The sequence below is a fragment of the Heterocephalus glaber genome, unplaced genomic scaffold (assembly GCF_053883595.1).
Source record: "Heterocephalus glaber isolate CG9 unplaced genomic scaffold, H.glaber_assembly_v1.0 deba00001226, whole genome shotgun sequence".
Taxonomy (NCBI): Eukaryota; Metazoa; Chordata; class Mammalia; order Rodentia; family Bathyergidae; genus Heterocephalus; species Heterocephalus glaber.
Window position 1 is genome coordinate 698200 of NW_028258219.1, and position 25978 is coordinate 724177.

Below are 25978 nucleotides of genomic sequence, written 5' to 3' on the forward strand. Positions count from 1 at the left end.
TAAAAATAAAGGCCTTTTATTTGGTTTCTCTACGCTGTTATAGCAACCTCTGGACCACTCTCCACCATGGGCAGCAGGACACCTGCTGCTGTGACCAGGCCGGGCCCCCAGGCACTGCAGCCCACTCCAGGTCAGGGGGTCACCTTCTTGTAGGTGACACGAAGATGCTGAGTCATTGGCTGTGTCGTGGTTGCCATGGAGACCGTCTGTTCGAGTTTGCCTTCAGAATTCAGTCGGAATTTTCGGGTGATCTGAGTGGAGAACAGAATACAGCAGCTCAGTTTTCTCTCTGGAACATTCAACAACTGTTGGAGCACCCACCTGTGCCAGGACCTGTCCCGGTCCCGGGAACCTGCCAGCATCCCTGCCGGCATCCCTGCCAGCATGGCCTGGGACCACCCTGGGTCAGCCAGGTTGGAATCTGTCTCTGCGGGCAACCCTACCAGCTCTCCTGCTGTGAGCCCCTCACCCCAGCCTGGACGGCCACCCTGCTCCAGGCCATCAGAACAAGGCCCAGTTCTTCGTGAGCCGAGCACACGAGTCCTTCCGCCATCCAAGCCAGCTGGTCCTATGGGACAGGCACCACGGTGGCAGCGGGAGAACTGTGGGCAGCGTTCCCACACTCTGGAAGACGTGAGGCGGGTCCTGCCCCTGTGGCCACTCCTGTCTCCCACAGAAGTCAGTTTCCTTTTTTGTAGTTCTGGGGATGGGACCTAGAACCTTGTATCGGACTACATGCTGGCCTCCTTTGATCTTTATTTATTTATTTATTTATTTTCTTAAAAAGGGCTGCTTTATTGACTCCAGTGGCAAATTTAGAAAAAGTTAACATGTCTTGCTCTATTCAGATTTACATTGATATAATTATATGTGTACAGTTCTTATTTCAGTCATGTTCTACACCAAAGGCAAATAATCAAGGGGTTCTTTCTCTCTCTCTTTTTTTTTTGTACTGGGGATTGAACTCGGGACCTTGCGCTTTCGAGGCAGGCGGTGGAACCGCTGAGCTAGATCCCCGGCCCACAAGGGGTTCTCTTAAAGTTTCAAAATTCAAACCACAATGCCTTGACTGAATAACATGATTACAAACAGGTATCGAAAAACTGAAAATATGCTTGCTTCATAATGGCTCCCTTCTATCTCTCTTAGCTTTTTCCAAAATCTTGTTTCATTAACAATCTATGCTCTTTAAAATGCATTTATGGGCCGGGGATTTAGCTCAGTGGTTTTGCCGCCTGCTGCGCAAGCGCAAGGACCCAAGTTCAATCCCTGGTACCAAAAAACAAAACCAAAAACAAAAAAAAGCATTCATAATTTTATAGGAAGTAATTTGATTTAAATGATTACTGGGATCTTTAAAAAATTTTAAACTGTATTAAAAAAACAATAGAAATGCATTTAATACTAATCATTGATTAAAATACCTAGAAAGCAAACAAAAAAATCCTCTTAAATATATAAATACTTAAATATAGAAAATATCCATCAAGGGCCGGGGATTTAGCTCAGTGGTTTCACTGCCTGCCTGGCAAGCAGGACTCAAGTTCAATCCCCGGTACCAAAGAAAAAAAAAAAAAGAAAATATCCATCAATAGTCAAAACATATTTAATAGTTGTACGAGAAAAGTGAAGTGGGCACTTGATGCCAGGGAAGATTTAAAAATGAGACTCTTCAAGCAAATGCTGCCTGTGAGCCAGCCTTGTATTTTGAAAATTTAAACCTAATTTATATATACATATATATGTATATATAAATAATTTTTTAAAAAATCACACAAGTAAAAAACTGGTAACTTGTTTACAAAGAGCAATATACCAGTACAGTGTATTCATCTTAAAGAATGTGGCTTCTCAAGTTTTAAAACTTCCTTGGTTTCCATTTATGTACATGGTTTAATATGTTGTTTGGCATTAACACAAAAAACCTGTGTAATGAAGCCCAAGCCCTGAACACCTTCTATTAATTAATTCCAACATTAGCGAGTATGAAACCTGGAAAGTAAATTGTCAATATCTGATCAATGAGGTACAGATTATCTGAATAAAATTTATGACCTGGTGTGAGCAGTCAGCAATCCCAACACACATTACTGCTTTGTAGTACATTTTGTATGGTTTGCATGTCCTTCAATAACTGAAGATTTTTCCTGCTTTTGTCTCCAGGTCTCAGTTTGGCAAAAATCCTTCTTACTCATGGTCCCCGTGAGTCCAGAAGCATGGCTACTGCTGTTGCCTTCTTCATCAAGAGTCTTTTTGTTAGCTCTAACTTTCCTCTAGCTTCTGTTTCTCTAGCTGTGCTTGGTATTTCTGAACTTTTAGTTATTTGGTTGGCTTTTGCTTCCATCTTTCCCACTAATGCCCCCAGTTCACACTCTAAGCTGTCTTTCAGTTCAGTGTTTGGTGACTCCTGTATAAGTTTTGCAAGCTGCTGGTGATGAAAGCTCATCTGGCCAAACTCATCCTGTAAGGTCTGTAAGACTTCTGATAATTCTTCACTGATGCTGCTGCAAGAGGGAGGCGTTGCTGACTTCTACTACCTCGTGAAGCTACTTGTTTTGAGGAATGTTGTTCACTACTCAATCATTGCACAAAACTTTACTGTGCTGTTTCATTAGGTGCAAGGCATGCTGAATGTTAGCTACCACAGCATGGCTAGGACTATTGGACTTTCCAGCCACAAATGGCATTTCACGTAAGCATAATCTAAAATGAGGTTGTGCATCAAAATAATTCCTAGCTCCTTTCTTTTCTGGTGGTTTTGACTTCTTTTTTTAAATTTTTCTTGCAGTGGGAGCGTATGAGGTTGTTTTATCTTCAAAGGTAAATCTCTGTTTCTAGATCAGTCTGCAACTCAGCTGCCTTAGCTTGCATACCTTTCCTTTCCTGTTCTTCTTCATAGTTTTTTTTTTTTTGGTACCGGGGATCAAACTCGGGTCCTTGTGCTTGTGCAACAGGCAGCGAAACCACTGAGCTAAATCCCTGGCCCTTCTTCATAGAGTTTTGCTCCCAATTCTTGCACCTTTTTTTTCTGCAAGGGCTTGCATTGTGGTAAGTTTGTTATATTCTTGTTCCAGAAGATCCAGTTTTACATGTTGGCTCTGAACATGTGTTTGATCATGTTGTCGTTCTCTTTCTAGGGTCACCTGTTTCTCTAAGACAGATGTTCTCTCCATTTCTGCATGCTTTATCATATTCCGCATGTATTCCAATTATTTTTCTAAAAGATTACATTTATTTTCTGCAGCTAGTAACTGAGATGTCAGTTCTTGATTGTGCTTTGATTCCTCATTCTTTGAATTCTCCCTTTCTTGTATCTGTTCATCTAGTACTTTTTTATATTCAACTGTTTCTCTGGACAAAGTTTTCACACTTTCTTTTGCCCGAATCCTCTCAAGTTCCAAGTGTCGAATCTTATCTTGAAGATTCTTCAGAGCAGAAAATATGGCTCTGCTGTTGCCTTCTGGGTAGGCAAGTGTAGGCTTATTTGGGCAGCATCGTAGTTCACTATTAAGGAAAGGTTTATCAGGTGGATATAATATATTCGGAGATGAAGAATGATGAACCATATTTCCATTAGATTTTGACGGTTCAGCTAAGCTATTTGAGAACTAAGAATCAGAAGCCACAGACTCCGATGCCACTGCCATCTTTCTGGTCTCTCAGCGTGGGCCTTCGCTGACTGGGTTCGCTTTGAGTTCCCGAGCGCTTCTTCAAGATTCTAGAGCCGCTTGCGGACAGGCTCCTTTTATCTTTTGAGAGGGACTTGCTAAGTAGTCCAGGCTGGCCTCAACCTTGTGATCCTCCTGTCTCAGCCTTCTGAGTGGCTGAGATTACAGATATGCTGCACTGTACCTGCCCAGGAGTCAGATTTTAAAAATCTCTTTAAGAGAGCCATGGGTGCCGGATGTGGTGGCAAAGACCTGTGATCCTAGCACTCAGGAGGCTGAGGCAGAAAGATTGCTAAGAGTCTGAGGCCAACCTGTACTAAATAGTGAGATTCTATCTCAAAAACAAAAATAAAACAAAACAACAAGAAAAAGAAAACCACACGGAGCCACCAAGGCTACCAGAATCAAAGTCTCCAAGAAGGGAATGGAAATGACACCAGCGTAACACTGTTGGCCAGGGCCGGGGTTCGGAGCTGTTTAAAGGACAAGCACAAGGGAAGAGAAGGGGCTGTGAAAAGGGGGTGAGCTCTGTGTGCATCAACTCCCCGGGAGTGCGATCATTATGTACTGCAAATATCCACCCATAGCAATAAAAGTTTAAAAAATTCAAACAGGACAACGAGTACCCACAGCCTCATGGCAAGAGACCGAGTGCCCTTCCCTGAGGCAGAGAGGGAGGCCCAGTGTGTTCTCACCAGGCACCTCATGCCACCGGGGGCCGGCCCGCCCAGGGAGAGGCAAGTGAGCAGAAGGAGCTGTCGGAGACAGACTGGAGGACACCAGTCTGTGCGGCAAACCTCAGGAAAGCCCAGATGAGACTCGGGCCTGTTCCTGCCTGCCTGGCCGAGGTGACTGCAGACAGCGGCAGAGGGCATGGGCCCAGGGTAGGGAGGAGGCCGTGAAGATGTGAATGTGACAGGTCTAACACCAAGGGTCGGGCGGCAGGAGAGGAGCCACCTGGAGCCCGAGGCCTCATCGTGCACTGAAAGGCCCAGGAAAACCCCAGGATGCTGTCCTGACTGGGCCTCATCAGCCCAGTCCATGCACAAACCGGCAGGACGCCATGTCTCCTGACTCTGCCCACGCCAATCCAAGTGGAAGAGCACCCGGCACACCAGGTCAGCCAGATCGCTTGGATGGGACCCCAGGCACAGGGCCTCCCAGCGCCACGGCTGGGCCCCAACTCTTGCCTCTGCCTCCCCGTGCACGGCAGGAGGTGCTCTTGCTTCATCCAGAAACCCAAGGCTGGCTCTCACGAACATAAAGAAGACCGGGGTAGAGTGAACACGGGCCAGTGAGATTAAGAAAGAAAACACAGACAAGAGAAGCAACAGCACAGACCGGCGGGTGAGCAGTGTGTCCATCCTCCTGTAACTTCCTGATGGGGATGACACCCAGAAACAGTGGCAGGGAGCCCACCAGGGACAGTGAGAGGAAGAGAAAGAGCTGGCGTCAGGGCCAGACACCCCCATGAAATCTGCCAGCGATAGTCCCCGCCGCGGGCAGCCTTAAATAAAAGAACAGAAAAAGCAGAAAAGCTCCCAGATCAGGCTGCATATAATATTGATACCAAAAACATAATGATATCTGAAAAAATTATTTAATATATTGTACACATAGGAGTTATCCCCCCAAAACAAATATGACTCAATGTTTTAAAGATAGTAATATGATTTACCATATTGACAGTGTTAAGTGGAGAAACCAGAGTCTTCCCCAAAGAGGCTGTATGTAAAAGCATTTGATAAAATTCCATAGCCAAGCATGGTGCTGAACATGGGTAATCCCAGGATTTAGGAAGTTGAGACAGGAGGATCACTGTGAGTTTGAAGCCATTCCGGGCTACACAGTGAGTTCAAGGCCAGCATGAACAATACAGTGAAACCGTGTCTCAAAAAAGAAAAAAACAAATGCCAGATAGCTTGTTTGGCTGCTGGGATTTGAACCCAGGGCCTTGACATGATGTGCAAGTGCTCTGTCACTGAACTGCATCCAGCTCCTGCAGCCCATCCTTGCACATGGTCCTCAGCACACTGGAAACAGAATCGTCTTTACCTGACAAAGGCATCTTTTCCCCAGAAGGTGATCTGCGGAGGGAGGCGCCTCCTAAGCAGACAAGCATTTCTGCTGCAGCCGGGGACAGCCACTCCAGGGCCGTGAAGGGGTCCAGCCACCAGGGTGTCAGACACCAGAAGCCTTGCTCAGCCGGCAGTGATCAATTAAGGCATGAGGATGAAAAGCCCTTCTATGGGTGCAGCAAGTAACTACCATTTCTCTGTTATTTTGTTACGAATAAAACCCATAAAGCATTTGAGCTTAACATGAAACGTGCTAGATCTGCATGATTAAAATCATAAATAAAGCTTTTGGGCTGGGGACAGAGCTCCCTGGTGTGCACTTGCCTAGCATGAGCAGGGCCCTGGGCTCCATCCCCAATACCAAAAATAAATAAATAGGTAGAAAGAAATGGAGTTTTGATCTGTCCTGAAATCTGTCCAAGACCGGTAACTGCTGCACTGCACCTTTCTGGGACCTTGCAAGGCTCGTTTGCGTTCACGTGTCGGCTGTGGCTAGGTGGTGAGCTCTGCCCGGCAAGGGTGAGGCCCTGGGCTCCATTCTGAGCACCACACCCCCAAAAGTTCATCTTAAGAGGAAATGCTTAAGAATAAGAAAATGAGGTGAAAAGAATATGAAGGACTTTCCTTTAGATACAGAAGTGGAACAGAAAACTGAATGAATTTAAGTGATGAGTTACCAGAGAGAAAGTAGACAGCTCAGGAAGAGAAACAGCCTGGTGCGCATGCAGGACAGCTGGGCTCGGTCAGCACGGGCTGCATGAAATGTGGTGCACACGGCCGGTCACAGTCTGGGAAAAGCAGGAGCTGGGCACTGCATTAAGCAAGACCATCACTGAGAGGGATTCAAGGTCCAAATGCAAAAGGAGAGCTGCAAGAGCACAAGGGGGTGGCAGAACGGTTTTTATCAGCTTTGGGGTAGAAAACACCTTCCTGCTCAGCTGCTGGGTTCACAGAGATACAAGAAACCTCCAGAGACAGCACAGAGGCCCAAGCCACTGTGAGTGGGGCCACAGGCGGCCGGACACTGCTTCGACACAGAGCAGGCGCCGACTGACAGCCGGGCCGTGGAAAGTAACCTGACGACACCACCAGGCCAGGACTCTGCACATCGAGCACACAGAACGAGAAGTAAGTGGCCAACGGGCATGCAGCATGAGTCCTCTCCTAAGTCAGGTTCAAAACAGATGAGCTGGTGCGGCGGCACACACCTGAAACCCCTGCTACTCCCGAGGCTGAGGCAGGAGGATTGTGAGTTTGAGGTCAGCCTGGGCAACTCAGCAAGATCTGTCTCAAAATAAAAAGGGCTGGGGATGTAGTTCAGTGGCGCCGTCCGTGCCTGCCTGGCAAGTGCAAGGTCCTGAGTTGGATTCCCAATAACAAAAAAACCAACCAAACAAACAGCTGAGCATGTAGCTCTGTGGTGGAGTGCTTACCTACAAGTCCAGGGCCCTAGTTTCCATACTCACTACAGAAAAATGGGAAGAAACCAACACCATCTTTTATTTATCAAATTCAAAAGACCAACAAGGTGAGGGAGAGGGTGGCTCCCTGCAGTGCAGGCGGGACTGTTCCTGTCAAGAAGAGCAGTTTACCAGTGGCCAACAGAATGTGAGATGCTGCTCTGCCCCTGGAGCTCGACTGGGAGAAATGCGTCAGCTGATGTGGGTTCCAATTCTGTATCTTGGGCAATATGAACATTAAGGGGTTTGTGACAGACTAACAACCCTGGGAACAGCCTTCATGCCCATCCATCAGGGACTCGGGGGTTGAATGAGGGACGGTGCGAGAAGCGACAAAGAGGCAAGACAGCGAGCGTGAACAGGCCACGCTGCGGACACCGACTCAGGCGGCTCACCTGCTCCACGTGGGGCTCCTTGGCGAAGGAGATCCTGGCGATGGAGTGGGATGCAATGCACAGCTCCTGCCCATTCACCTCGCCCTCCTCCACCTCCACGATGCCTGCAGGGGACAGGAGTCACCTTTGTAGCCAAGCAGGCCTGGCGATGTGTGCAGCACAGGCCTGGACCCCAGCCCTCCCACCTGTGTCCCCTCTTCGAGCTCTAAGTTGGACACACACCCTGGCTTCTGTCCACCTCTGTGCCCACCAAAGCCCTAGGCACCGCCCCACCCAGCTGGGCGCATCCCAGGGTACCACGAGACCAGAGCTCCACAGCCACAGGCAGGGACACCTGGAGGTCACCTGACGACTGCCTGGCCAGAGGCGCACCTGTGTTCTGTGCACTGATGAAGGCCACCTTGTTGGTGTCGGGCTTGAGGCGGATGAAGCCGCACTCCCGATGCATGGGCTTGCGTGTGTCCGGGTGGAAGGAGTTGAACCTGTGCAGGAGGAGAGTGAGGAGCACCCGTGGGTGCCAATGACCCAGTGGTGGGGCTCCCCTCTACCCTGCCTCGGTCACTTCCCGGCTCACTTTCACTGTTTGGCTTCTGGATGGACCACTGGTTCCTGAACGCAGGAACTGCTCTTTTTTCTTTTTGGTACTGGGGATCGAACTCGGGTCCTTGTGCTTGCACAGCAGGCGGCAAAACCACTGAGCCAAATCCCCGGCCCTCTTTTTTCTTATTTGGCAGTACAGTACTGGTACTGGGGACTGAACCCAGGCCTCCACACACGCTAGGCAAGTCCCAGGAACTGAGCTACAGCCCCAGCCCCAGCCCCTCGTTTAGTCCATTCTTCTACTTTTTTTTTTTTTTTTTGGTACCGGGGATCAAACGCGGGGCCTTGCCCTTGTGAGGCAGGTGGCAGAACCACTGATGGACTTGAACTTTTGATCCTCCTGCCTCAGCCTCCTGAGCAGCTGGGATTACAGGTGTGGTGGCAGGTTTTTTCTTTTTAGAGCTATATTCTGGGCTAAGGGTCCAATCAATTCATTTGCACTCAGGAGGCTGAGGCAGGATTGTTAAGACCCTGTCTCAAAAAACCCCACAAAGGGGCAGGGATTTAGCTCAGCGGTGCCGCCTGTCTCACAAGTGCAAGGTCCTGAATTCAATCCCCGGTACCAAGAAAAAACAAAACAAAACAAAACAAAAAGATTAGATAAAGGATCCCCAATCTCTACCACCACGTTGATTTAGTCACAGTCTTTATTTTACAGGTTTTTGAGTCAGGGTCTCGCTATGTAGTTCAGATTGTCCTTGGACTCACTATGTAGCCCAGGCTGGTCTTGAACCCTTGGTGATTTTCTTGCCTCAGCCTCCCGAGTGCTGGGATTACAGGTGTGTACCACCATACCCACCTTAGATTCTTCACATTTAAATGTGCAGTGGAGACTGGAAAAAGAAGTTTAGCTTTTTATTTTATACTTCTTTACTGTTAAACTATAGAAAAGATCTCTGAACCACTTCCATGAACCGATGGCTCTTCAGTCTCAGACCCCAACCCGCTGTCTGTCCTCTGTGGTGTGGGGACCACTGGAGGGCCTCTGAGGAGCTGTGCTCTGGCTGTGTCTAGATGTCCACCCACCCAAAAGCCTCCTGCAGTCACAGGTGGAGCTTTTCAGAGCTGGCTGGATCTAGAGTGTGTGAAGCTGGGATTAAGGGTGTGTGGCTACTAAATCAGTCATCTGATTGGTTTGGCATAGTTCTGGGTAGGATTAAGGGTGCCCCAACCTGGGGTCAGTGCTACCTACTCCCTAGGGCTGGTAGCCTGGATAAAATATAAGGGACAGAAAGAGGGCTACTGTGGTTACTTGTCCCTTGTCACTTGCTTCCTGCTCACTGCCTTCTGCCTACCCTGCCATGGACTGTTTCTCCTCTGCAATGCCCCTCTGCCTTGGAGCCAACAGGCTATGGACTGAAACCTCTACAAACTATGAGCTAAATAAACCTTTCCTCCTTTAACTTTGGGTGTCAGGTATTTTGTCTCAGTAATGAGAAAAGTAATTAAGGCACCTGCTTCTGAGCAAGGGCGTGATGTGGAGCCACAGCACTCGCAGCTTCCTCAGGCCCTCAGTTAGCTGGGATGAATCTGAAGAGAGCTATGGCCTCTTCCTTTCAGTAACACTGGGTGATGAATTTCCATACAGGACACAGAACAAAGTTAGCGATGTCATGAAATACACCGCCTGTTCTTATGGATTCACTAATGAGCCTGTACTGTGATGACTGGTCTAACATCTTCAAAATTGTCACACCAGAACGTGCCATCTTTACTAACCATGCAGGGAAACAGACCAGGCTCCCTCCCTCTTCTCAGCGCCCATGTCCACCAGCCAGTTCCTTTGGCCACGGGCTTCGGTGAGAACTTACGAGAAGTTGAGCATGGGCTGGCCCACGTGCGAGATGTGCGCCTCCTCCAGGTACTGGAAGGGCTGCAGTGTCGGGAAGGTACCGGCCCCTGGTGGGTCCGACAGCCAGGTGCCCAGCATCCAGGACAGTGGCTCCACCACAGGGTTCATCTTGGGAGGCTCTGAGGATGGAGGACAGGACAGTCAGCATGGGGCCTTCTGTCCTTGGCCAGCAAACATCTGCTCACTGCCAGAACCTTGCAGTTTATGGGGGAAACAACCAGGGGCCCTGGGGAGCAAAGGGAGGGAGAGGCTCCATGCCCCCGGCAAGGGCTCAGAGTATGCCCACACTCAGCCAGGGCCCTTGTAACGAAAGTTAGTGACAGAGGTAACAAGCAGAAGGAAGAAAATGGGCTGTCATCATGGCACCCTGGGAGGCTCAGGCAGGAGGACTGCAAGTTTGAACTCAGCCTGCACAGTGAAGAGACTTAGTGAGACTCTGCCTCAAAGTGAAAAATGAAGAAAAGGTGGGGTGGATGCTGGGGAGGTGGCTCAGTGCAAAGCCCTTCTCTCCAAGGAGTCCTTCTCAGCTGCTGCAGAAGTCCACAGTGAGCTGGGGAGGCTGGGACTCACAGAGAACCTCCCAGGGATGCCAGAGCAGCACAAGGACACTGGCGACAGCCCCTGGTGGGGACCAGGAATAACGGACTTGGACTGTAACATGTCCGTCACCTGCTGTGGGGGAAAGAGTATGGCGCTGGCCAGCGGTGCTGCCCAGTACCAAACGGACCAGTGATTCATGGAGAGAAGCCAAGACGCAAAACTCAGCACACAGTGCAGATGGAGGCACTGGGCTGTGGGACATCGTGAGGCATCATAAAGGGCAGAGGACGGAGGGGTCCAGGGAGGGACAGGGTGCAGCGGGCCTGGAGGATAGCAGTCTGGGATGATGCGCTGTGCGTACAGGTCCTGGTGGGAGGGGTGGGGAAGGGGCGCAGAAATCCTAGTGGCAGAGGAGGGTAGTCTGGGCCAGGTGGCAGAGGTGGAGATGGCTGAAAGGACATGTTCTGGATCCGCTCTGCTGGCACGGTGTGGACGTGGAACACAGGGGACAGAAAGTTCCCCTGAGGTTTGTGACTCGGGCAGCTGAGAACATGGAGTTGCCACCACTCGACAGCAGAGCTTCAGAGTCTGCAGAGGAGTTGGGGCTCATGCTGGAGACCTGCTGCAGACTGGTGCCCCTCAGGCTCAGGCCTGAGATCTGCAGGATGCACTCAGGAGCTGTCTGTGGCCTTGGAAAATCTGTTGGCCTTGCAGACTTTTACCAGGGTCAGTGCTGACCAGAAACACCCTCTGCAAACCTCAGGCCTCTGATGGGCTCTGGGACCTGTGTGTTCAGTACACACAGGTGGCCTCGCCGGCCTCCACTCTGCACCACATCAAGCAATGCCAAATTTAGGAAGTCCTGTGCTGGGACGGGTTCAGCTGAGGGGCAGGCACTGGGGCTTGGTCTGTCTGTGATCTAGTCCAGGGGCTGGAGTCTGATCTGCAACCTGGTCCGAGACACAGCTGGCCCTGCAGTGCTTCCCCAGAGGCTCCTGCAACGGTCAAGGTGATAAGAGGAGGTGGCAGAGAATCGTGGTGAGGCCTGGAGGATGGCTGGCCGAAGGTGAGTCCTCAGATGGAGGGGAAGGCCTCCTTGGAAGCTCAGAAGTCAGATGGCCCAGGCCCGAAAACCCACAGCACCAGATAGTTCCAAAGGGGGCCACTGGGACCCACGGGTCTGGGGCAGGACCCGGTTGTCCCAGCCACCTTGGGGTAGGGGTACAGGGTCACGGTCTGTCCCTGCCATGCTCCACGACCTCATGTGGCCAGGCCTGAGTGAGGCCTTGAGCAGCAGGAGCTGTGCTGGGACACCAAAGCTGGAATTGGGAAGTCTGGGCCAGGACAGAACTGCTAGGATTAGAACACAGGAGGAGGACTCAGTTGCCGTGTGGTCAGAGGTGCCCAGAGAAGGGCAGCTGCTGGTGTGACACTCCAGGTGAGAGGCAAGTGAAGGTGCTCAGGCCACAAGAGCCAAGAGTGGACAGCGGCCTCGGACCACACAGAATCACCAGGGAAGGGCGGCTTGGCCAGGGGAGCATCAAGCAGAGGGGCAGGCAGGGAGGCAGCCGAGTGCCGGAACTGTTGCACCATAGTTTGTAACCCAGGATGTGCTGACTGTCCTCAGGCTGAAGTTCAGCAGGTCCTTCTGGAGTAGGAACTATTAATACAGAACGGCCCCTCCTTCATGCACCGGACCATACCAACCCAGAGAGTGAAAGAAGCAGGACTCGAAGATGCTGAAGAGTGCAGGCGCCTGGGAGGGGAGGGCTGCAGAGCACACGCCCACCACAGTGAGCCTCCTGCTGGGGACTACAGGGAATACGCCTCACACCTACTTGCTCTGACAGCACCGCGCTCTGAGTCCCCAGGCTCCCTGTTCTTAACGAGCCTCCATGAGGACAAGGACAGCGGACCTGGCAATAAACAATCACTGCTTCCTCCCTTCCCCTCTGGGGGACCTCACCAGGGACCCGGATGGCTCCCTGCCCACTCCCGCACCTCAAGTTGCACCCCTGCTGGGATGGTGCCAGCACCTGGACACAGTCCCGACACCCTGTTTTCACTGAAGTATGGGGCACCAGTCAGGAGAGCCAATCCACACAGAAGGTTGCTTACAGGAGCCCAGATATATATCAAAGTCAACAAACTGTATTCTCCTCTATGTAGATCAGAGTCCATCAGAAAAGAATGAAATAAATTCAAAATGAAACAAAAAGTATGAGAAAAAGGGTCTAGCCTATTTGCAACTTTCAATCTCTTGAAATAAATCAAGTCAGGCTCCTCTATGCAATTTTTCCCGATTTCCTTTTTCTTTTATTAATGTCTAACCAGAATGCAAAAATAAAAAATTTAAATTTTCTGCAAGAAATTTAAATTTTCATATTCTGGCCCGACACATTAAAAGCAGGCTTACCCATCCCTAAGTTTTCTGAACTCCAACAGCTACCCTGCAAGGTCCTTCAAGGTTGTTTTCTGCCAACTGACAGGAAATGTTTGTACCTGGCTGCCAGGGCGGTGGGGGAAGTAAACATTGAATTCAGAGGGCATTCTGGGAAGTGTAGTCCAAGACAGCCCTGGAGTGCACAGGGTTTCAAGCTGGAAGGACCAAGCTCAGGACCAAGTTCAGGACCAAGCTGGCTTCCGGAGGGACAAGGCAGGGAGACTGAAAGTCCCCACAGAGTGAGGAGGGACATTTCCTCTCCTGCTACTTCCCTGACCCTGAGAGAGGAAACCAACTTGTTAAATGAGAAAAACCACACTGAGCCAGGCACAAACTGCAGAGGTTTCTTCTGGAAGTGCTCCTGGAAGCTCTGGCTGTTTTCCTGACTCCTAGAGCTCCGGCTCATCTTGGCTTGAGACGCAGGGCCAGGAGCCCAGGGACAGCACTGATGTGCAAAGCTTACTGGGACCTGCAGACTGCCCTCTCGGAGTCTCCCCCCTGCACATCACTCTATGCTGGTGACAGCGGTGCTTCCCGAGTGGCACAGGCAGCAGGCAGAAGAGTACTGTGGGTGGGAGGCACTGGGCTCCCTGCTTTCACTACAACAAGGCCCCCATTCATCACCTACGAAATGGAAAGGCACAGACACAGAAAACCCAGAAACAGTAGAAGAAACTGAGAAGATATTTCTAAAAATTTTTTAAAAACATAAAGTGTCTAAATGATTATTGGAGCTGGGTGTGGTGGCGTATGCCTACAATCCCAGCACTTGGGAGGCGGAGGCAGGAGGATCGCCTCAAGTTTGATGCCAATTTGGATTATACATTGAGTTCAAGGCCAGCTTGGACTACATAGTAAGACACTCTCTCTCTCTCAAAAAAAAAAAAAAAAAAAGAAAAGATTTTTGCAGGGGCAGGGATTTAGCTCAGTGGTTTTGCCACCTGCCTCACAAGGGCAAGGTCCTGATCCCCGATCCCCAGTACAGAAAAAAAAAAAAGATTTTTTGCAGATGCTATGATGATGACCTAGTTAATCCAAAATCTTGATGGAAAATAATGACAATAACTAAGACTCTGATACGATGGTTAATGACCTAAGCTGGATGCTTTCTCATTTATCAGCAACAACCAAACTGAAAGTAACAAGGGCCGGCTGGGGACGTAGCTCAGTGGTGCTGTGCCTGCCTGGCAAGCCCAAGGTCCTGAGTTGGATCCCTAGTACTGAAAAATAAAAGAAAAAAGAAAAAAAGAAAGAAAAATAAATAAATAAAAGTAACGAGAGCACCGAGCAGTGTCAATTTCGGCAGACGAAGAGGTCAGGATTCATAACGCCATTTACAACAAGGAAAACATGGACGGAACCAAAAGCAGAGGCATTTCTTGGACCCACAGAGAAGTGAAGCCACAGATGGCCCCCAACTTGGCATCACAGCCAAGCTCGCTGCTCAGGGCAGAAGCCCCAGGGCCTGGAGGTGGCAGGAGGTCCAAGAGCCTGAATGAGACGCAGAAGGCTGGGGCCTCACAGGAAGCCACCAGGTTCTCACCATGAAGAGGCAAGAAAAAATGGCAAGGGAGGGAAGGTGACCATTCTGAAATGACCCAGGGGCTTTCTGCAAAGCCAAGGCTCTGTGCAGTGACAGCCTCTGTGGGGTTCATGTCACCTGGCAAAGGGGACCTCCCAGCAGCCTAGCATTCCCATCTCACCCAAGGAGGTAGCGAGAGGTAAGAAGTGCCTGTGACAGTCACAGCTTGGGGACCTGGCCACTGGAGTACAGCCAGCTTATCCTGCCTGTCCCACCAGCCACCACACCCAGGGCTCTAGCTTGATCACAGGTCACAGGGAGGGACTCTGCTGGAGTTCCTGAGAAATTCCAAAGACAGGGACAAAGGGCTCTGAAGCCCCATCACCCACAGCTACTACAGACTCAACAGCCCAGCTGCTGGGCCAGCAAGGGTGACACCTCACGCTAAAGGCCCGCTCAACTCCTTTCCTATTACTGATACCTCTCGATAGAAGTTATAGTTGTTAACGAACACTCCATGAAGTCCTTCTTCTGCTCAACCCCAACAGACCTGGCTGACTTCAAAACAGAGTGCCCACACTGGCCAAACCTAAACTGACCTGTCACTAGACCTCAAGAAATCAGGAGACAGGTAACAGCCAAGTTTCCCAAACAGGCCAGTTTTAATCATTGTGATAATGAACTTCCTTCCCTGTTAATCTTCACTAAAAGAAACAAAAACAGGGCTGGGGATTTAGCTCAGTGAAGCCAGTGCCTGCCTCAGCAAGTGCAAGGTCCTGAGTTCGATCCCCAGTACCAAAAAAAAAAAAAGAAACAAAAGCAGAAATAAAACAAAACCCTAAAATAACCTAATGTTAGCCAGTTATTATTCTAATTGTTCTTTGTCTTAGCCTTACAAGAAAAGAAACTGAAATGACCAGTCTTGTCCTTGTCTCTTTTTCAGCCCTTGTCTATCTATAAAGGCACCTTGTCAGCTGAGGACTCATGAAGTACTGCCTGGTTCTAGATTCAAGGAACAGGCAGCTGAGGTCAATCAACTGTAACGACTCTGTCCTCAGAAACAAGACTCGTGGAAGAGACAGCAGGCATCAAAAGCAGACACGGGTGTGGGGGTGTGGAACGGATGTTGAATTTATCACACAATTTAAAATGATAACGAATGCCCAAAGGGCTCTGATGGAGAAAGGTGAAAATGGGAGCGAGAGAGAGACAAGAGCACCAAAGGGAAACGCTGCAGATCAGAGACTGAACTTAGGGCTCTTTGATATGGTGGGGAAGGATCAAGGTGTGTTACACATATGTACAAATTCCCCAGGATGAGCCTGTTTATTACGTAATGCAAACATATACTAAGGGGGATCGCTGATGGTTTGACAGTAGACTGGACATGCAGAGCGTCCCAAAATGAGATGCAAGGGGCAGGGTGGGGGGGAGAATGAAAAAAATCCCACAACACAATAGAGTTGGGTGTGGTAGCGCACACCTGTAATCCCAGCTACTTGGGAGGCTGAGACAGCCTGGGGAAGTGAGACTCTGCCCCAAAATAAAAAAATAAAACGGCATAGAGATGCAGCTCAGTGGTTAAGCTTCTCTGGGTTCCATCCTTGGTACTAGAAGAGAAAGAAAAGCAAAGGGAAAAAGACATATGATGCTAACACTAGTCATATTAATGCCAGAAAAAGAGACATCAGAACGAGAAAAATCACCAGGAATGAAGCAAGACACTGTGTAATAATGAAGGCATCAGTTGTCTAGGAAGACTTTTAAGGGGCACATCTCTAACAGCAGAGCATGGAAATCTGTGAGGCAAAAATGACAGGACATTGCAGAGCAGCCCATGAGCCCATGTTACAGCTGGAAGTGTCAGCACCCTCCACTAGAAGAGTACAGTCCAACCTGGCACGGGGGCGAATGCCTATAATCCCAGCACCATGGGAGGCTACGGCAGGGGAATCACAAGTTCCAGCCCAGCTTGGGCTACCTAGTGACTTAGCAAGAACCTGTCTCAAAAAATAAAAAAATAAAAAGGGCTGGGAATCCCCAGTACTGCAGGAAGGAAGGAAGGGAGGGAGGGAGAGAGGGAAGGAAGAAGCAAACTGAATCGCTGATCAGCAAGCAGAAATCAAGGTCACCACAGCTGAACCACAGAGCACCGCCTACCAAAGAGGTACAACAGACTTCTTCAGATTACTTCACCTAACTACAGCAGGGGACATTCTTCTCAAGTTCCTGTGGAACGTTCACCGAGACAAACTACATCTGACACCCTAAAACACGCCTTAATCACAGAACGTCAGTTCTCAGCCAGTATTGGCATGAAGCCAGGAATCAGAGCAGCCAGGACAAGGCATGGAGTGGGGTGGGGCTTCCTGCCTGGCCCTGTGCTCCTCTCTCCATGTCTCCTGGTGCTGGTACACACACGCCCAGGGCCCCCTGAACTTCTTCTTCTCACTCCCAGGTACTTTTGATTCAACCGCCGGACATCTGTGACCACCTGTTTCCACCCCCTACCCCGGAGGTCAGAGGCTGAGGGTCCTCCAGTGAGCAGTCCCCATCTTCCATAGTGGCCCAAAGCACAAACTCCAGGGTGGCTGGAAAGGACTAATGTTTTTCTTTGTGTAATTGTAAATTTATTTATTTTTAATTAAATTTTATTTTAACTCATTCTCCCCCTTAAGCCCTCTCCCCTCCCTCTATACAAAAGTTTTGTTTCCATTTTTTCCTTCTAGCTTCACTTTTTTTTCTTGTCGGAAGGGACTTACTATGAATAACAAAAATACTCCTCTCCCCTCACCACTTGGGAAATCCTAAGGGCTTCAGGATCTCTATGCCAGAAACAGAGCAAGAGTGAAGCTCTATTTATCCTGTCATAGCATCACAGTGCTCTGTGGTACAGAGCAGTTTCCTGCTCAGATCCGGAACACAGCGAGGATGGTGCCCCTTACCATGGCTTTCAACAGTGTCCTGAAAGTCCCAGCCAGTGCAACAGGAGAAAAGGAAGTAAATGACATACAGACTAGGAAGAATAAAGTACAATGGTCTTTGCTCCCCCCCGCTTTTTTCTTGGGTTTGTGAGACAGGGTCTTCCTACATGGTCCAAGCTACAATCCTCCTGCCTTGGACTTCTGCATGCTGAGATTACAGGTGTACATCACTGGGCCCAGCCAGAACTGCCTTTATTCATGGATGACATGACTGCAAAAAAAAAAATCCCAGAGAATCCAGAAACAACTCCCAAAACTAACAGGCAGTTACAGCCAGGTTGCAGGATACAAGGTTAACATACAAAAGTTGTTTAATTCCTTATATACTAGCAATAAACAATGGGATTTAAAAATTAAAAATACAGTAAAATTTAAATTTGCATCAAAAAAGGGAATGCATAGGTATAAATCTAATGAAATACATATACATTTTGAAGAATACAAAATTCTGATGAAAATGATAACAAGATGTAAATAAATGGAAAGGTACCCTGTGTTCATGAACTGGAAGACCATGTATTGTTAGGATGTCAGCTCTACCAAACTTGATCAGTGAATGCAACACAATCCCAAAGTCCCGATAATCTATTTTGTAGAGAATCATAGAATGATCCCAAAGGTTAGATGGAAAAGCAAGACAAGGCAAAACCTCAGAAAAGTCATCACCATGATGAAGAGCTAGGAACAACCCGTCTCAAGTTCCACCAAAGAGTTTCAGTCATCAATGCAGCGTGACATCGAGGGAAGAATACACAGATTTACCAAGCAGACCAGAGTGCAGAGTCCCACACAAATAAAGCAGCTGATTTTTTTTTTTTTTTTGTACCAAGGATCAAACTCAGGACCTTGCACTTGCAAGGCAGGCGGTGGCAACACTGAGCTAAATTCCGGGTCCAGCAACTGATTTTTTTTTGTTGTTGATATTATGCATTTATTCAGAATATCCTGATTCATTAAATTGTTTGTAGAACATACAGAAGCCTCAACTGATTTTTGACAAAGTAACAAAGGTAGTTCCCTAAGAAAAGAATAATTATTGAACAAGTGGTGCTGGAACAACTAGATAACATTAAAAAAGAAGAATCTAGACACAGGCCTTTCACAAACATTGATTCGAGGGCCGGGGATTTAGCTCAGTGGTTCTGCCGCCTGCCTTGCAAGTGCAAGGAGCCAAGTTTGATGCCCGGTACCAAAAATATCAAAAAAACAAACATTGATTCAAAATGGACCACAGATCCAAACGTAAAACTGTAAAACTGTAACATTCCAAGAAGAAACAGGAGGAAAAAAAAAGAAGAAACAGGAGAAAGTCTAAGTAACCCTGGACTTGGCTGTGAGTTTTTAGAAAGAATGACCAAAGGGTGACCTACGTATGAAGAAACTGACAAGCTGAACTTTAAAACTGGAAACTTCTGCTCTTCTAAAGACACTGTTAAGAGAGTCACCAGACAACTCAGACTGGGAGAAAATATTTGCAAAACAGTTATCTGATAAAGGACTTGTATCAAAACTATACAAAGAACTCTTTAAACTCAACAATAAGACAACAATTTTAAAAATAGAGCAAAATATGAACAGATACTTCAGCAAAGAAGATACAGAGATGGCAACCATACAACAAGATGCTCCACATCTTGTGTCATTACAGAAAACAGTAAAGGGATGCTTCTCCCGACCTCTGAGAACAGCTGAACCCCAAAGCAAGAGGCTATGAGCAACAGGGGCTCTTGTGGCAGGAATCCGGAAGGGTGCAGTACTCTGGAGGATGGAACAGGTTTCTCACAGAGCTAAACGTACTCTTACCACGTGACGTTCTCACTATGCTCAGACGTCTACACCCAAATAATCTGAAAATTACATCCACACCAAAACCAGCCTGTGACTCTATAGCAGCTTTATAGTAATTTTACATAATCACCGAAGCTGGAGCCAGCCAAGACTTCCTCTGCAGAGAAAGCAGATCAGCAAATGGAGGTACATCCATCCATACAATGGAGTACTTTCCCGTGATAAAAAGGAAGAGGAGCTGGGCATGGAAGCATACGCCTGTAATCCCAGTGCTCGGGAGGTTGAAGCAAGAGGGTCACTGTGAGTTCAAGGCCAGCCTGGGCCACACAGTGAGTTCAAGGCCAGTGTGAACTTCGTAGCCAGATTCTGCCTCAAAAAAAAAAAAAAGGAAGAAGCGATTCAGCCATGACAAGACATGAAGCACTTTAACTGCACAGTGCTGGGTGAAAGAAGCCAGACTGAAAGGATGGCTTCTATGTTCCCTACAGCCACGTACTCCAAAAGCATGTGGCTTTCTGTTCTTTTTATTCTTTTCTTTCTTTTTTTTTTTCTGTATGAGGATCAATCTCAGGCAGGCATGGTACCACTGAGCTACATCCCCGGCCTGAAAGTGCTGTCTAGGAAAGGCAAATCTACACAGACAGCAAAGACATCAGTGGCAGGGATGGCCTGTGAGAATGGGATTTCTGAGCCACTGAAACCTATTTTGTGTGATCCTGGGGGACACATAACATTAGGCATGGATCAAAACCCAACTACCTGGGCCAGGGATTTAGCTCAGTGGTGCCATGCTTGCCTTGCAAGCACAAGGTCTGCAGTTTGATTCCCGGTAACGCAAACAACAACAACAAAAACCCAAAACCCCAACCACCACACAGCAAAGCTTAACGTCAGCTATGGGCTTGTGTGGATCAGCATCAGTTCATAATAACTTGTGACAAAGATACTACGCTAATACAGGCTGTTATAGGAAAAATAGGGGGATTTTCTGTGCTATCTAAGGTTTTCCTGTAAATCTAAACGTGCCCCTCAAAAGTGTCCTAAAACAATCTACTCAAAGAAATCATCAACACAAGTTGGAGAATGATCATGGGAAGCTGAGGCAGGAAAATCGAAAGTCTGAGCCCAGCTTAACTTAGTGACATTAGCAAGGGACTTTCAAGGGGACAAAGAGGGTTTTTCTTTTATTTTTGGCTTTTTGAGTCAGGGTCTCATATATAGTTCAGACTGGCCTTGAACTCACTGTGTAGCCTAGGCTGACCTTGAACTTAAAGATCTTGCCTCAACCTTCTGAGTGCTGGGATTGAACACAGGCATGCACCACCATGCCCAACTGAGGTTTTTCTGTTTGGGTCAGTCAGGAAAATGTATGCATTTAACAAGGTTTTGAAACTCTAAGCAAAACAGGATAGATACATGGCAGCTTCAGAATCACAGGGAGGCTGACTTCACCTTTCTAGAAATCAGTAGACAAAGCCTAAAAAGAGAGGGAACAGATTCACTGACTCCCACAAAGCAGCAGGATCCCAAGCTTCCAGGGCAGAGAACAATGTAACCAACAGGTGGAGAGGAAGCAACAGTCACAAAAGCAGACTGTGTATTAAGCCACAAAGAAATCTAGAGTCCAAAAGCACCATGCTTTAAGAGACCAAACCAGCCAATCTTAATACAAGAAAATTAAAGATAACTCCAAAAAATCAGCTTCCCTCTCCCAAGCTATCCACTTGCAAAACTATCAGCACCTTCCTAAATGAACTCTAGGGCTGACAAGGGAATCAAGGCTGGAATTGCAAACTACAGAGAAAAGCAGAGAGAGCAGAAGGAGGCAGATCCATGGCCTGTGGCCAAGGGACAGAAGACCCACAACCTCAACTGCAGGTGTTAGGAAGCAAACCAGGAGCCAGGAGGAGCAAACAAAACCAGGGAAGGAGAAGGAAACAAGGATTAAGGACAGTGCAGACCAAGTCAAGGCTGGCTTGGAAAGACAGGTGCTAGTGACAAACTGCAGCAAGTCTGACCAAGTGCAGAAAAAGGTACCAAAGCCACATCAGCTATGAGAAACGACAAAGAAGCAGGACAAGGCCAAGACCGTGCTCGTTTGGGACAGGGCCCGTCTGGCTGCTCCTCCCGAGTGCTCCCAGAGCCATGGCTTTGCTGCTGCCTTGTGGCCCCCACATCCTCACTGCCAGATCAGACAAGATGAACAGGTGGTGCTAAGCGCTTTCCATATGTAGAGAACAGGCCAAGGATGTGATCCTTAAAAATATAGAGAGGTTGCCTAGAAGTCAGCCCTCCCCCATACTGGAGACAGAACTCAGGACCTCGCACTTGTGAGGTAGGCACAGTGGCCCTGAGCTAAATCCCCAGTCCTAGACATCAATTTTTGGAATATCCCTTTTTTTTTTGGTACCAGGGATCGAACTTGGGACCTTATGCTTGTGAGGCAGGTGGCAGTAACACTGAGCTAAATCCCCAGTCCTCTAGAAATCAATTTTTAACAGTATTCAATAGTAAGATGGCCAGGGATTTAGTTCAGTGGTCCCACCGCCTGCCTTGCAAGCGCAAGGTCCTGAGTTCGATCCCCAGTACCGAAAACAAAACAAAACAAAACAAAACAAAACAAAAAAATCCACAGGAAAATGGGGAGAGGAACAAGCAGAAACATAGCTAATAAATACATTAAAATGCACTCTACCTATCTGTATAGGGACAAACATACATATGTAAAAGCACAGTAAATAGTCTCTAAAATTATACACCATATTTATAATATCAACAAGGGATAAAATTTAGAGGCTAAGTGAAAATGGGAATTTTCACCATTTCTTAGCCTGCATATTTCTGCAGTACTTTAGAGAACAGAATGCATTCTACTTGAATAGAAATTTTACATATCAAGAAGATGTTAAAGGAGGTAACTACTGATGTCTAGAATGGCTTGACCTCAAGGAAATTCATAAAAGATGAATGGAAGGGACACTCCCAGGATTCTGAGGCCCCTCTATTTTTCTAAGAGTTTATTTAGTCTGTCTTATTTTCATGGCAATCTCACTTGTCTGGCCCACGTATCTGTGTAAGCGGGCAATGAAAAGCTCATTGTCCAGGCCCGGGCTCCCCACTCCCACCCTGTCAACTGAAACCACCCTTACACACAGGACGCCCACGATGTCCCCAGGAGCGAGTGGGGTCAGCTTCAAGCCTGGGTTCCCTGCCCACGAAAGTGGTGATGACCAGAGCCCCACCTAAGAGTGCAAGGAACTGCAACCCAGGGGCACTGGAGGCCATGCGCCACCGTGCAGGAAGACCCCTCACCCTGGGGGCATTCGGCACTGACCTCGGCTGGGGGGCAGCAGGCTGCTCAGGTAGGGGAAGCTCGCTTTCCGCAGCTGGTCCAGCTTCTCTCGCAGCTTGCGCACCTGGCTGTCGGAGCGGCTGACGCGCTGGCGCAGGCTCTTCAGCTCGCCATTTTTCTTTTCCACCTGCTCTCGCAGGCAGCACACCTGGCTCTTGTTCTGCCGCGCTGAGAAGCAGTAGGAGTGCAACGAGTCGATGAGCTTGCAGGCCCCTGACGCTGACAAGATGACTTCATTGATCGACATGGGGCTGGCATCGCTATGCTCACTCTGCACGGCTTCTGCAGCTGGCTTCGGGGTGACGTCTGTCGGAGGGGCCGAAGGACCCTGGGAAGGCTTCTGCGGCGTGGCTGTGAGTGAGGAGCTTGGAGGACTCTGGGCTGAGCCCTTGTCGGGCCCCAGGCTGCTCCCACTGCACCTGGGCTCCACATCTCTCTTCAGCCTTTTTCGGTCGATGGGCTCACGGGGGACGGACAGCCTCTCTCGAGTGTGCTTGGAAGAGAAGCTGTAAGAGTGGAGTGAGCCGATAAACTTGCAAGCCCCAGACCCCAGAGGGGTAAAGTCATCCGCGGAAATGCCACTCTTGTCTGCCCCTGCCGCGGGGCTGCCGGAAGCAGCATTCTGGTCATGGAAGTCTGCAGCTCGTGCCTCTGCCTCGCCCTGGCTGCCTGGCGTTCTTTCTGGAGACCCCCGCACCTGCTCCCGACCCACAGTGTCTGGGCCAGCCTGGAGCACAGCCTCCCCCTGCAGAGCAGCTCGCTTCAGCTTTCCGGACTCAGGCTTGGCCATGGGGTTTCCACTGGAGGGCAACGAGGAGCCCGGGGCTGCCTTCCCGGCTGCTGTGCTCGCCTGACCTTTCATGCTCCCCGAGGCCTTGCTGGTGTCCTTTCTCCTGGCTCGGCCATGGCCCCCAGCCCCCCTCTTCTTCTCAGTCAGGTGGAAGATGGAAGGCACAGCCGTGGGCTTGAGCAGGCGGTGCTGGTCCTCCAGCCTTTTGGAGAAGCTGTCTTTGGTGAAATGCTCACTGCAGAGGAACGAATACTTAGTGGGGGTCCAGTTATCCCTCTGAACAGCTTTTAACCACTGAAGGAGGCGTTTGGAGTCCTTAAGGGGGAACCTGCAAGATGAATGACAAAGTACTGAGAAATAATTAAATGTCTCCCCCTAAATGATCAACTACAAAAGTAAAATAACTGTTTTTGCAAACATCCAAACCTATACTGATTTCATCTGCTTAAACACTTTACCAGAGACATAAGAAGCAGGTATTTGCAAGGTGTTCCTGGAATGGAAGGATGCATGGCCCACTGTTGATCCTTCAGGAGCCTGAAGGCTGTAAGGCAGATAGGAATGCAGCCCTCATTCCCCCCAGGTTGTGGCAAATGCCCCATAGGTATGCAGGACACCCAGATCTCTGGACCATAAAAAGCTGGGCACTGACCAGCCCTACCCAGATATGCCTGGAAGGTAGGACTCTGGGCAGTAACAGCAGAATGTCTGATGCCTGTACTAAGAAGCCATTCAATGTGGGCCACAAGGATGGGAATAAAAGGCCAGGAGAGCACCCAGATGCCCAGCAGGATGACCGCCCCAGCTGTGGTGGAAGCAGCTGAGGAAGTGGGAACCAGCTCAAGTAAGAGTCCAGCTGCAGTTCTGTGCTCTCGTGGGCTCCACTACCAGGAGTAAAAGTGCTCTCTTGGGAGTCAGGCAGCCCAAACTTTGAGAATACTGTGCTGAGTTAAATATGCCAGTCACAAAAACACTTACCCAGCTATACAAATGCTACATATGCTTATATAAGGTACCGAGAGTGGTCAAATTCATAGCTAGACTGGTGGTTGCTAGAGAGTGAGGAGAAGAGAAATGAGGAGTTAGTTTAATTCAGAGTTTCAGCTTTACAAAATCAAAAGCTGTGAAGGTGAATGTGCCACACAGTAAGTGAGTGTATTTAGTGCCATTGCCCCACACACTTTAAAAAGGTAACAAGACAGAGGACATGCAGTGTAAGAGGTATTTAAATCATTTCTCGTTGCCTATGACACTGAACAATCACTTCTCCATTAAGGCAAAATCTGTACTGTATTTTAAAAAACTCAGATGTGTGGCACTTGAGTGCCTCTATCCCACCAGAGGCCACAGTGGGACAGGATGGGTCAGAGAGGTCGAGGCGGCTGGACCTTGCCTCCCTTCTCAATGGACTGGGACCCTGATTCTCAGAGGTCCCCCCAAGTTGGGCATCCTTTGCCCCACACCGCGCTCGACATGATGAATGCCACCAGCTGCTTTCCTGGCGATGCTCTGCGTCCTTTTCAAAATCAGTAACACAACTTCTGGCGCGCGAGCTCTGAGGGAAACAGGATAGCACCCGGCCTCCAGAAGTAATCAATGCTACCAGCTCTTTCGACAGACTGTAGCAACTTTGGATTCAGGGCATCCGCTGTAATGCTGTAAATAACGCGTGTGGTTCCCACCAGCTACAGAAACAGCCGCATGTGCAGAATGCCTTCTGGGACAGGGTCCCCTGACTTCTTGTTCTGGTCCCTTCCCGGGAAATTGCTGGAAGAACCCACAGAACTGGGAAGCCGCTAGCACCCTCGGCCTTTCCCAGGCGGGGGATGCGCGAGCCCCGGTCTTCGGGCGGCGCGTCAGCGCGGACCCGTGAGAACTGCTCGGAGGGGGGGGGTGCCTCGGGTCCGCACCCCGAAGCCGGAGAGCCGGGTTACCGCGACGGGGACAACCAGCGGGGGATAAGCGTCTGCGGAACGCGCTACTCCCGCAGCTCGCGGTGCCACCCAGGTCGATGGGCGCGGGGGGCGCGGGCGGACATGGCTTGACCTGGCCCGGCGTGGCCGCGATGGCCCAAGGCGCGAGGCCCAGGGACGGCGGCCGGGCCAAGGTCACATAGCGCCCGTTCCCGTCGCCCAGCTCCCCTTGGCGCCCAGGCCAGCCAGGCCTCGCACCCCCGCCCCGGCCCGGCGCGCCGCCTCAGTTTCCCTGCCAGCTCGGCTGGGGCGGGGGCGTGGCGGCGGGCGGTGTACCTGTGGAAGGAGACGGCGCGCTTCTCGCCCTTGCCCTGCCGGTTGGAGCAGTTCACGGCCGCACAGCAGATCACCATCGCGGGCCTCGGCGCAGCGCCCGGCAGGCTCCGGCCTCGCAGCCCGCCGCCCGCCGCCCAACCCGCCCCGAGGGAGCACGGCGACACGGTCGGGACGTGGGCCGCGGACGCGCCGTACGGCAAGATGGCGGCGCACTGCGGTCCGCCTCGCGCTGCGCTCAGGCTCCTGGGGCCACGGCA

At 49.6% G+C, this 25978-nt stretch overlaps 1 protein-coding gene and 1 pseudogene across 3 annotated transcripts; both read right to left on the bottom strand.

The window, feature by feature from the left end:
• Positions 1 to 25897, bottom strand: Thap4 (THAP domain containing 4). 3 transcript variants are annotated; one of them, XM_004868494.4, is made up of 6 exons: positions 25722 to 25887; positions 22665 to 23800; positions 10013 to 10172; positions 7974 to 8083; positions 7602 to 7705; positions 1 to 251 (listed from the first exon to the last, which is right to left on the bottom strand). In XM_004868494.4, exons 1-6 carry the CDS (start codon positions 25796 to 25798, stop codon positions 132 to 134), a joined length of 1707 nt encoding a protein of 568 aa, XP_004868551.1. In that variant the 5' UTR covers positions 25799 to 25887; the 3' UTR covers positions 1 to 131. The 3 variants fall into 3 exon arrangements, with proteins under 3 accessions (XP_004868551.1, XP_087066998.1, XP_004868550.1); XM_004868493.4 differs by lacking the exon at positions 1 to 251 and adding an exon at positions 7169 to 7426 and having other exon boundaries at positions 25722 to 25897; XM_087210872.1 differs by lacking the exons at positions 22665 to 23800; positions 25722 to 25887 and adding an exon at positions 13010 to 13109.
• LOC147828212 (centrosomal protein of 57 kDa pseudogene) lies at positions 1875 to 2872 on the bottom strand (annotated as a pseudogene).
• Positions 25898 to 25978: the final 81 nt, after the last annotated feature.

Excerpts from the sequence above, each read along its gene's own strand:
- Thap4 (XM_004868493.4), bottom strand. The coding sequence starts at position 25,798 with ATGGTGATCTGCTGTGCGGCCGTGAACTGCTCCAACCGGCAGGGCAAG. Across the intron at positions 8,084-10,012 it reads CAGCCCATGCTCAACTTCTC|GTTCAACTCCTTCCACCCGG; the intron begins GTAAGTTCTCAC and ends CCTCCTGCACAG. Across the intron at positions 7,706-7,973 it reads CATCAGTGCACAGAACACAG|GCATCGTGGAGGTGGAGGAG; the intron begins GTGCGCCTCTGG and ends TGTCCCCTGCAG.